The 12749-nt window shown below is 40.1% G+C and overlaps 1 protein-coding gene across 4 annotated transcripts in view; it reads right to left on the bottom strand.

Annotated features, from left to right (window-relative positions):
- Positions 1 to 12749, bottom strand: part of PTPRM (protein tyrosine phosphatase receptor type M) — a 760161-nt gene that overhangs the window by 438798 nt on the left and 308614 nt on the right. For all 4 annotated transcript variants that reach the window (XM_059041256.2, XM_059041252.2, XM_059041253.2 and 1 more), the window contains exon 5: positions 8287 to 8402. In XM_059041256.2, the coding sequence (XP_058897239.1) occupies positions 8287 to 8402 (116 nt within the window). The remainder of the gene's footprint in view (positions 1 to 8286; positions 8403 to 12749) is intronic.

Raw genomic sequence — 12749 nt, 5'->3', positions numbered from 1 at the left:
AATTAATTTCTCTCAGAATCCCCTTAGATATGTCCTACTCTTTCATCCATGTAAAATAAATCTTTAACTTTAAATAAAGGTAATCCAAAATCATATGAGTTAAAAGAGATGGTGTATGCTTTCGAGGCTGCTGGTGGTTTCAGGCTGAATGTTCAATAGTATATCATATGTGTGGATATTTAACTGACTAAATAATGGATGTGATTTCAACCACTCAAAATTTTAAGGAGCCAGTGGTTCCTATAGCAACTGAAGACAGTCCTCTTTGTGTCTTCCTGGTATTTTCTTTTTTACATTTATTTATTTTATTTACATTTATTTTGGGCTGCGTTGGGTCTTCGTTGCTGTGCACAGGCTTCTCATTGTGGTGGCTTCTTTTGTTGTGGAGCATAGGCTCTGGGTGCATGGGCTTCAGTAGTTGTGGCACACGGGCTTAGTTGTTCCACAGTATGTGGGATCTTCCCAGACCAGGGCTCAAACCCGTGTCCCCAGCATTGGCAGGCGGATTCTTAACTACTGCGCCACCAGGGAAGCCCCTGGTATTTTCTATGACAGTAAGTGATGTTAAATTTATGCTTTGATATATAGGGTCTAAAAACACCTATGTTAGGCTTGATAAGGGAGCCATAATTTTACTCCTTTTCAAATCATTTTATGGCTTTTATATATAATTACAAAATGGCTCTGATACACAGCTGTGATGTTTTTCCCACAGAATCTGTAAAGGAAACTAAAAACCACAGAGAAAGGTTGACCAAATACACACATTCCATAACACAGAAGCCAAGGCAATAGTACACACACATGAATAAAATTTTCATTTTAAATGTCAATAAAAGGTATCACTTAAATTACTATATGATGTTTATGAATCAGTGAAGAAATGTTTGGGTCTTTGTCCTATGTGAGAGGCGTTACAGTTAAGGACATAGAGTCTAGACTTAGATGGCTTGGTTCAAAACCCAGACCTTGTTACTAGCAATGTGCAAATGGAAAAATCACTGAAACTTCCTGAGGCCCATTTTCTTCTTCTATAACCGAGCACATAAAAGAGTTCTCCTTGGGATCAGTTAAGGGAAAAAATGGCTAAACACACCCTAGCAGAGTACTCAACAAACAGTGGGACTCAGCAAAAGGAGTTATAATTATTCTATTTCAAACACATCTGTTGAAGCTGGTATTGTAAATATTATTAATACAATGTACATATCCATTCATGAACCAAATTATACAGGTCAGAGGAGCTATGAGAATCATTTTAAGTTACCAAAATCTCAGGATTTTCCTTTTTCTCTCAAAAAGGTCTAAAATTATCTGAGCTCAGAAAAGCAATGTGAGAAACTTATTAGACTGGTGAAAATGCCTCTTTCACCATTGTATAGGTCATATACCCAGTTAAGAGGAATGATATAGCAAACTCTCAGTAGAAAACAATACCGCTAGGCCAGTAACTAAAAAAAAAATTAATCCCAAGTGAATATTATTTTTCAAAGAGCAAGCTTCCCAAATTAAAAGCTCATATTCAATTCTATTCCATACCAAAAAACTGAGTGGGTGGGGTTATTCATCAATTACTATGACACAGGTCTGCTGTTATGGTGAGAACTCAAGAGGACCAGCTTTATTAGACCTATATTTCTATTACCATTTACTGAGGTCCAACGGCAAGAAATTTTTTTTTGAAGGGGGAATTAAAGAACAAAAATTTACAATAGAGAATTTTAAAAGCCTAAGGAAAGGTTACAAGAAATGAAGGAAAAGTGATGATGTATTGATCACATTTTCTTCTAAAATTATTCAAACCCTGCATGATACTTGCTGTATGTTCTGAAACAGCAGAAAAGACACCACCAGATTCTATCTATTCCTCTTCTCATCAAAGACCATCCCTTTGAAGACGAACCATAGACCTAAATTAAGCATTCCAAAAAGACAAGAGTTTGTGCCTGTTTTCCTGGTCTAACTATGCGCCTTTGGGACTCACCTGCAGGAGACACACTTGGTCGTTCAGGCATCTGTAAGCCAAGAGCCATGAGCAGGTTTACTGAAGATTTGTTATGTGACAGGTACCCTTCTAGGTGCTGGGGTGCACCAGTGTTTTTAAGAGCGTACTTCAGAGTAATGCCATCTGATTTCCTTATCTATTTCTGTGAATTGATGCACGTTAGGAAGTCATTTTAAAATGCTATGCTGGTACCTTACTTCTAATAAACACCAAGGGATGTTTGCTAAAAGAAAACAACTCAAATTATATTGTGCTATAATGGCTCCAAAGTTAATGCAGATATTTTCATAGTAAATCTGAGAATATTTGGTTAAAAGGCTAATATTTGAAATACAAGGTCACTCAGTGAAGAAAAATGTCCAAGTGACAAAATTTACTAATTTATAAATAAGCAAAAATATTTTTACATATAATTGACTTTCACTAGCAAAATGGAATTATCTATAATAAATATAATAATTGGATAGATGACTGTGTTAAAGTTCTCTACCTCTTCTGAGCTGGTTTTCTCATTAATAAAATGAGGAATTTAATTTGAAGATTGTTCCAAATTCAGAAGTCACATAATTTTGTGATTCTAAAAAGTGGGCCACTTAAAAATGATGGGGCCTCTAAGATCTGCGGAGAGAAAAGTATGATTTTCCAGCTTTCCTGCACCAGCTTCTATTCACCCAACACACACGTGTCAATCCCAGGTTTTATCAAAGCCTCCGTCCATCTACCTCTGAAAAGGCATCTCCACTGCCTCTTTGTTTTCTGCCATTTGTCCTGGGGGCTGAAGCACCTTCATTTCCACCACTTCTGAGTTTGCGGTGGTAGCTGAGTGCTGTAGATTAGTTTGCATCCCCACCAAATTCATATGATGAGACCTGCTCCCCGATGTGACTGTACTGGAGGTGGGGGTTTTGGAAGGTAATTAGGTTTAGATGTGGTCGTGACAGTGGAGCCCCCATGGTGGGATTAGGGCCCTTATAAGGGATGAAGAGCCCAGAGGATGCAAGTGACGATGCAGCAAGAGGATGGCAGTCTGCAAACCGCGAACTGGTCCTCTCCAAGAACATGCACACTGGCCCCTGATCTTAGACTTTCAGCCTCCAGAACTGTGAGAAATAAATATTTGTTGTTTAAGCCCCTCAGTCTATGGCATTTTTGTTACAGTGGCCCAAGCTGACTAAGATATGGAGTAAAAAGAGTAAGGAATAGGACTTCCTGGTGGTACAGTGGTTGAGAATCCGCCTGCCGATGCAGGGGACACGGGTTCGAGCCCTGGTCTGGGAAGATCCCACATGCTGTGGAGCAACTAAGCCCATGAGACACAACTTCTGAGCCTGTGTTCTAGAGCCCGTGAGCCACAACTACTGAAGCTCGTGTGCCACAACTACTGAAGTCCAAGCGCCTAGAGCCCGTGCTCCACAACAAGAGAAGTCACCGCAATGAGAAGCCCACACACCACAATGAAGAACAGCCCCCGCTCGCTGCAACTAGAGAAAGCCTGTGTGCAGCCATGAAGACCCAACGCAGCCAAAAATAAATAAATAAATAAGTAAATTTTATTTTTTTTAAAAAAGAAAAGAGTAAGGAATGGAAGAGCCTCTACAATGTATCAAAAATGAATTAAAGGGCAGAAATTACAAAAGAGCCCCAAACTGGACCAGATGCAGGAGAGGGCAAAGTGGGCTGTATTCCCTGGAAAAGAATGTGCACACACCATCTTCAGATTTACCAGTGTCAATATCAGCTTTGGTGATTCATTGAAAAGCTGAAAGAGGCATTATAAATATTAATTCCCAAGAGAAACAAGCCTATGGCAGAAAATAAAATTTTAAAGACTTCAGAAAGAACAATGGTAATTGTAATACAATAATATGTGGCTTAAAGGGTCAAAGACTGTATGAAAATGTGTAACTCAGAAACTACCCATCAGCAATCAGCAAATAACATTTAAGTATAAAAAAAAGAACATCTACAATTCTATTTTCTCTTCTCAGTATCTTAAATATAAACGTACTCTGAGATATTTCAAAATGTAGGCTCCACAGTGACCAGAAAGTTGATAATACCAAGAAATACATGGTCCTGTTTTGGGTGCTTGAATTGTTTTACGAACACGTTTCATTTGAGTGTCTCCCATGGTTACAGCCCAGTTGGACACAAAGATCACCATATCTGATAGCACGTAGCAAGTACCCTCAGCAGATTCAATGCACATCAGTTTTTTACTACATAAAAATAGTTTGACAGATGCTGTCTTCCTCCTGCACACTGTCTGGAAGGTCTTTTAGGTACTTTGCAGCTACAATAATGGAGGTTCATGAGCTGTGTTTTATTTCCTTGTTCTGTATTCTAGAAAGACCGATTCCACGTTGACAATAACCTGTGTGGCCCATGGGTGAGATGGAGAAAATAGAAGCATATGGGACACATCTGCTAACCATAAACATTTCTTCATTAGTGTCATCCTCAGATTTATGTGTGTTGTGTGTTTGTGAAAGACTCTGACATTGATCATATTTAATCTATATTTTTAAACAATCAAACCACTGGCCATTTTTCGTAGACGTGGATCAAGATGTACATGTAATACAGATGGACTTTTTTTTTTTTTTTTTTGTCAAGCTGCCTCCTGGATGTAAATTATGCAATGTCAGTTACATCCAAATCCTTCTAACATAGTAAGTGCATATTACCTATTCACCTAGCTCAGGATAGGAGAAGACAGCACAGCAGAGTGGAATTAATCAGAGGTGAAGTAAAACTGAAAAAACAAGAATGAGCTATTCCCAGCTATGCCATTTACCTTTTTGACCCTCGCCAATCCTGCACCTCAAAAGCCTCATCTATAAAAAAGAAGTACAAAACCATGGGATACACCATGAAACTCCACAAAGTGCCTATAGTAGGACTCAAAAGATTGTAATGTAAATGATCACACTTCACAGTATCAATGTTCCCCCCCAATAAAGGATGTATTATTTATTTCTAAATCTTGACTTACTATTGGGAAGATTCAAATGATAGAAAAACCTAAACATTTTTTCATTCAGTTTTCTGCCTGAATCTTAGAATTATTTTGAGGATCCAAGGGAGTTTAGATGCAGGAAAGCATTTCTGAATGTATTAGAACATTCAGGTAGGAAGGAAGAAAAGTCCATATTCATACCTCCAAGACTAGAGAGGCCTGGTCTAGTTTTCCAGGTCTGCTTCTCCCCACAACTTGTAAAGAATTGCCTGAAGGAAAGGGCCAGGGCACAGGCAAGACAGCAGGAGGACTCTGTGAGACCATCCCCTGCCACAAATCCTGATGGCGGCTGGAAACCATCTCACACAACACAGGTTAATAGAAGCCATCCTTGCAAGCCAAAGACCCTTGTCTTATTTCATCAGCTGCTAACGAAATAAACATCTCCCCCCAAAACGCCTATCCAAACAGAGGAAATAAATTATTGAACACTAAAACTATTCTAACATCACAAAGACTCACAAACCACATAGCAGGCTGAGGCCAAGACAAACTCGGTGTCACTTAGAATTTCAAAGTCATCCCAGTTCTGTCTTACCCTCACTCCCTTCTTGACACGACCCTTCTTGAAAGCTGCAGGACAATATACAGTCATTGATGAGAAGAAGGGCAAGAGAAGAGGGGGTAATTGGCAAAGAGAGGCATTAATGGATTGATTGGGAAACAATTTATCAACACTATGATTAAATTTAACAGAATGAAACAAGACAGACCTGGTAGGTGGGAAATTCATCATGAGAGTCAGATTGAGGCTAGCCCAGATCAATTAAATCAGAATCCAGTGTAGACCACACTTTTTTTTAACTCTCCATGTGATTCTATAGTGGAATCAGGATTAGGAATTCTGCATTTAGACCTAATGCAGAATCTAACTCTGCAATTAGACCCTTTTTGCAAACTGGTAGCCAGCTTTCTGCCTACAGCACGATGGATTCTCTAAAACAAAGTCTCCCACTTCGTAAGAGGAAGGAGTTAAAGATCCCAACCCCAAGGAAGTGCACAAGTGTAAGCAGGACCCTCCCAAGGCCAGGATATTTACAAAAACAAAAAAAGGAAACTATATTTTCAAGTTGCCTGTAAATTCCTGCAAATGTCTAAGACTGTTGAGAGAAAAGCTTAGACTTTTTATTGTAGTCTCTCAAATAACATTAAAACAAATATCAGGGACAAAAAAAATGCTTTCCATGAAAAATTAAGATTTCTGGAGATAAATCAAAGATGATGAGGGTAGTTTCATTTTTTCATTATTTATTTTAAAATATTTTGGGGGGGTATTTCCATTTTTAAAAGGAAGCATTGTGAAAAATGCCAATTAAAAACGTCTGTCTCGGGGCTTCCCTGGTGGCGCAGTGGTTGAGAATCCGCCTGCCGATGCAGGGGACACGGGTTCGTGCCCCGGTCCGGGAAGATCCCACATGCTGCGGAGAGGCTGGGCCCGTGAGCCATGGCCGCTGAGCCTGCGCATCCGGAGCCTGTGCTCCGCAATGGGAGAGGCCACAACAGTGAGAGGCCCGCGTACCGCAAAAAAAAAAAAAAAAAAAAAAAAAAAAAAACACGTCTGTCTCATCAATTACCATACATACATACGTAGCCAAACTTGATCAAATTTAATATGAAACAACCACTAACTAAAAAAAGAATTCTCAAGCTCTAACATCAAGAAGGTAAAATAACTGGGATATGGGATAAAAAAAAATTTGAATACCAAAGACCAGGGTCAAGCACATTTTTCACATGCTGCAAAAAGCTCTTAAAGTAGTGATTACAAAATTTTTAGAGCGAAGGAAACAGTAAAGATGAATTTGGACCTAGAGATTGTCATACTGATTGAAATAAGTCAGAGAGAGAAAGACAAATATCATATGATATCACTAATACATGGAATCTAAAAAAATTGTACAAATGAACTTATTTACAAAACAGAAGTAGAGCTGTAGCTGTAGAAATCTTATGGTTACCAAGGGGGAAACAGGGGGGAGGGATAAACGGGGAGATTGGGATTGACATATATGCACTACTATATATAAAATAGATAACCAACAAGGACCTACTGTATAGTGACATCAGGGTAGAAGGTGGAGGATTGTGTGCAGAGGACCCCAAAGCATTTAAGAAGCCTCCTTCAGAATGTATTCCCCACTTGTCAACACATTGCTGAGTAATCTTGGGATAGCACATTTGGCTCTTTTTCATTTCCCCCAGAAATGGAGTTAGAAAAGTGACCACTGACTTCAGCTGTGATGATTAAAAGGAATACGGGATTTAAAAATAATAGAGTGTCAGGCAAATGTGACACATGACAATTGTTACTACACGGCAGAAGGAGACACATGATAGGTGGAGAGTGACATATACCAAGGAAAATTCGGCACACATAGAACAGAAGCCCAGGTGGAAAGGAACAGACGCAGAGAAGGGTTAGAACATAACGCAGCTCAGTCGCAAACTAAAATAAGTAAATAACCAACCAAGCCAAAACAAAACCCACAATAGAATCTGTAAGGAAAGGAGGGTAAAATCAACACTAGTCGAGGAGAACAAGCAGCCTACAGATCAATGCGCAACAAGAAGCAGTAAGAATAAAATTGGAGAATTCTATGGGGGAAACCAAACCCAGAGTCTAAAGAAGTGGAGGGCATGCTGGTTAGGGGGGACAGATCACGTACTCCCGCTCATTTGGTCAGAATTCCTGAAACCCTTGATCTGTCCATGAAACTATCGGCTGTGCAAAATACAGATGGTGGAGTTTGAAAGACAAGTTATGAGGACCCTTAAAAAAGTCTGCTTAAGTGCTCAAAGGTAAAAGGTGTGCTATTAATTTATAAGTTTAGGCTTATTGCTGTGGAAATGAAAATTACAAAAAGGCCTATAAACTTGTGTGTGTGTGTGTGTGCACGTGCGCATGTGATTCTTTGGGTTTTTCTCCAGAGGAAGAGTGGAGGAAAGGTACTGTATTTTGGACTCCAACATACTGCTCCAAAAGTAATTTGGTAACCAGATCTTCCAAATGAGATGGCTAAGCAGAAGCAAAGGGAAAAACCAGAAATTCACAACAAAGTTTGTGAAGAACAACACTGAGCTTGTCTAGAGCTCTTTGTAATCTGGCTACTTACTGCGGAAGAAGGAAAAGAACTGGGGAAACTGCTCAGAGCATCCATCTCCCGTAGGGGCCTGACACTGACCCGATCTCTGGGGCCCTCCCCAGGGGACACGCACTCTGCCCGCTGGACTCTCTCCGAACCATGAAAGTGAGTTACCGTACCTGTAACCAGAGCCTGTCACCGGCCACAGTCCTGCCGATGGCACTGCACTGGAAGGCGGCAAACTGGCCCGCATTGACCTCCACGTTCTGAATCCGCAGGAAGTGAGGTGTTCTGGCTGCACAAAGAGAAATAATTAAACAGGTTAAAAGTGGAGATCTGAACTCATAGGTGTCTTTTGGAATCGATCTGCGATTTCTGGCCTTTCCCTTTTGTTTACCTTTGAAGGAAAGAATGCCTTTGCTTCTAAGAGCTTTAAAGATTTCATTAGGATTGTAAAAGAGATTCTGGAAGGCTCTGGTGTGTTCTGCAACAGCCGGGCATTCTGGGATAGAACCAGGCCGAAAGAAGATACTTTATTGTCCCTGCTGTGCAAATAATCATAGCTCAGCAGCCTTCTTGTAATAACAGACCTGTATTAATAAAGATTATACTGAGGCCTAATTGATGTTTTGAACAAAAACATATTAGATATCTATACTAGCAACATGAAAAGAACAGTAAGAAGTTAAATGCTGCTGCCAAGGAAACTTTTTAAGCCAAGTACAGAGCTGTGAGTAATATATATTTTAATACAACTCATTGGTATGCAGCATTACTCGTGTAATATTTCCCAGCTACCAAAAATACTATCCCCATAGACAGATTCTGTGAAATTATGTTGGGACTGCTATAGCACGGCGGTGTTGGCTGATCCTGATTTCCAATTTGAGAAGAAAGAATGATTCCAACTGCTAAACAGCATTAAGTCTCATAACATACATCGTCCATAGGGGACAGCTGTTTAAATAAAGGATCACTCTGTTTGACCTGAGAAGCACAGACCCATTTCCACAGCACACTGAAAATGCGTGTCAGGACCTGGAGTGACAGGTCAGGAATGAAATTTTATGATAACTTCTACTTTTAGGAAAACATTCTCTTATCAAAACAAGGAAAGAGAGAGAGAGAGAGAGCAGCAAGAGGTGGGGTGGGGGGAGGTGAGGGAGTAGAAAAGCAGAAAATAGGATGCCAGTGTTTTCTGGGAGGTATGGATAAACGTGGATGACAGCTAGAAGGCATTCTATATGCCTTGTCAGCCTCCCCCCAGTGCCAACGTGTCTCTGGACCACATCTAGACACTTTCAAAGAATGGTACCCCACTCCTCGGCACCCAAAGATGATAAACAAGCACTAACATTAGCCTGTAAAAAACATAATTAGGAGTGGAAATGAATTACTATCCAAGAACAAAGAAAAAGGCATTTTAATATCAGTAACACAGAGGAAACCCCCATTACTAATTTGGAGGCCACCAATAACTCAGACAATGCATTCATGATTCCTGGGCATGCAAAATGTCCTAAGCAACTTCTGAAAAACCAGTATAACATTGGGTCATTGTTTCTAATACTATTATATTAACTTAAAACCCTGTAAACTATTTCTCATTAACGTAATCAAATTCCCCTTGGACAAGAATAAAAGGATTCTATGGTTTTAAAGATCTGTGTAAAAAGTCCCTGCATCAAATTTCTCTTCTACTCACTGTTCCCAAGAAGCTGGAAGACCCACTGCTTTTAGAAAATGGAAAAAGGTAACATTCTTTTTGAGCATTTCAGGGGCCAGAAACTTTTCCATTGATGACTCACACATGTTCTGTGAGGAAGGTATTTTTTCCATTTTACTTGTGGGTACTTGGCTACTAAGCGTCAGAAGCAGAGTGGAAACGTTGGTCTAGCCAGTTCCAAAGCTCAGGCTCTGCCCATCAGGCCACACTGCCTCAGAGAGCCTTGCAGCCCGGTGTCTGCCTTCCCAATGCTCTCATCCCACCAGGTATGGCTCCCAGTCTGACTGCTGGAATTCCAGTTACTTTCAAGGAGCTTCTCCAATGCTTTTCCTTCCATAAAGCTTCCATGGATTCCCTTAGCTTGCTGTTAGACCCTTGAGATATCACATGTCCTCCTTCAGGACATCTCACTGATGTTACCCTCTCCTGTCCATCTCATGGCCTCCTAACTCTGCTTGCCTCTGGCTGCAGGTCACTATAACACATTGGGTCTCCTACACAGAGTGTTGGGTGTGTAGCCATCTTTCGTGACAACTTGGGTTAAGGGGGTGTTTATACCTGCAGCTGCTGGTCTGCAGTGTCACTGCACGTGGTTAAACGCAGGGTCAGTTCGGAGCCTATGATGAAGGGTTGTTAATTATTTTGAGTATCACCCCTGCTGTATCCTCCCATAGTTAGCATTGTTAGAATACTTTTTTTTTCGTTCTTTTTTTTTTTTTTTTTTTGTGGTAGGTGGGCCTCTCACTGCTGTGGCCTCTCCCGTTGTGGAGCACAGGCTCCGGACGCACAGGCTCAGCGGCCACGGCTCACGGGCCCAGCCGCTCCGCGCATGTGGGATCTTCCCGTATCGGGGCACGAACCCGTGTCCCCTGCATCGGCAGGCGGACTCTCAACCACTGCGCCACCAGGGAAACCCTGTTAGAATACTTTTGACACAAATTGCTGAACTGTTTTCCTTAGCGTGTATAACAGTTGGCATTTCTACCAGCAGAGTAGAAGAGTGCTCTTTTTACCACTCCCTCAAAAATGCTAAGTGTTAATTTCTGTAATCTTTCTGGAGAATCTGATTAAATATATGTGCTCTGCTTCATCAGCTTACTTAACAATAATAAGTAACAGGAATATCAGAATTGTCACTGGTTCTGCTATAGGTCTGTCCATCCATAGTAAGTCCGCCCTGGAAGGTTGTTTACCTAAGGGCCCTGTTTCTAGCAATGGCTACTGAACCAAAGAGAAAGACATAGCAAAGCTCATTTATCAATACAATTTGCTAATTGTATTAGGAGTTCTATTAGAATGTAACTTACATTTTTAATTTGGTGGCCAAAGATAGGATTGTGTGATAGTATTTCTTCACCCCCATCCTTATTAAGACATGCTGCCCAGAATGAGGGTTATCCCTTCTCCTTTAGAATGGATTTGATGTTCAGTACGGTTTTCTCAAAGACACCAGGGCTTATTACTTGCACAGTAAGGTTAAGAGTCTAAGGAATTGATAACTCTCTGCAAATTGTATTTTGGGAGGGTTCTTCTCTGAACAGATTGGCTGTGTGCAGTTTGGGAAATAGTGTTTCTTGGTTGAGAAGAAGACTGCCAGAAAAAAAAAATAGTCTGGCTAAAATAACAAAGCCATACGTCCAATGGAAACCAGATGAAGACAGAAAAACCTATTAAGTGTAAACACTTTTATCAGCAAATTATCCTTTCCAAGCAACAGAATTAATTGAATTAATTAATTCATCCACCAGGGTGAATAAGACAAAGGGGCTACGGAATTCTATATTCCAGATCAGTTTCCTCCAAGATCATGAAGGTTAACATTTCTACTGGTGACATTTGTAAGTTTTTTCAATAAACATTAAAGGCATATATAATCTTTCCAGAGGTTTAAGATGCCTGGATTCTCCCTGCCTAGTGCTGTAAACCCTACAACTGTTTTCAGTTAGGAAGCGGTTGAAGGCTAATACTATTTTTAAGATCAGGATTTCAGCATAATATGTGTTCAAGCTCAGGGTCTTACTACCTTTGAATAGAAGTAAAAATTCTTCAACCCAAGCCCTAGTGGATTTTTTTTTAATTTGCAAAATAAGGATTTAAAAATAGTACTTATTTCATAGGGTTGGGATAAAGATTAAACAAGATGCTGCCAAGAAGAGGTATTCTGTGTGCCTGGTACTTAGCCTCAAAAATGTTCATTATTATTTAAAATAACGGATCTATCACTGGAAACTGGAAAAGACCCCAAGAAAAAGAGCCCCACAGCCAGAAAAGTTTCAATTCCACGCTCAGCTGCGTGCTCTGAACCTTGCCAAACTAATTGTAACACAGGTAGAGCACCATTACAGTGGAAAATTTCAATCTATCCCATACTCTGAAAGAAAATTTCTCTCTTTCTCTCTAAATTTATAGGCCCATTTGTCTCCTGGATACCCTTTCAAAACGCTATGCCAGTTTTTTTCTAAAAATCTGCAGGAGTTCTAAAAACTAAATATCTTCCATGAATACTAAAAGGTTTTTGAGTACAACTCTCCTATTTTTTCATTTCTGCCATATTCTTTTGTTTCTTACTAAGAAAACAGTTTTTTCAAAAGAATAGAGGTTTTCGGGTATTAACTGATCTCACATCAGCATTTGATCCCAAAGCCAGGAATTATCATTGACCAGGATGCAGATCTTTTTGTAGATGTCTCATATTATTGATTCTTTAAAGCCTGCACCAAAACACTAACAACAAAATCAGAGAACGGTAATTTGTGACATCAAAGTGCAAACGGAAATGGACAAAAGCGGACTGTGCCCTGACCCCTTTGTACTTTCATTTACATTTTAATGTAATGGCACAGGTTGAGATGGGCTGCAGCCATGCCCGCCCGCCAGAATGCACAGTCAATGCTTCTCTCTATTTGTGTAGCACAT

Source organism: Kogia breviceps, chromosome 15 (genome assembly GCF_026419965.1).
Source record: "Kogia breviceps isolate mKogBre1 chromosome 15, mKogBre1 haplotype 1, whole genome shotgun sequence".
NCBI classification, from domain to species: Eukaryota; Metazoa; Chordata; class Mammalia; order Artiodactyla; family Physeteridae; genus Kogia; species Kogia breviceps.
The sequence above is the reverse complement of the archived record's forward strand: the minus strand, read 5'-3'. Positions and strand labels throughout refer to the sequence as shown.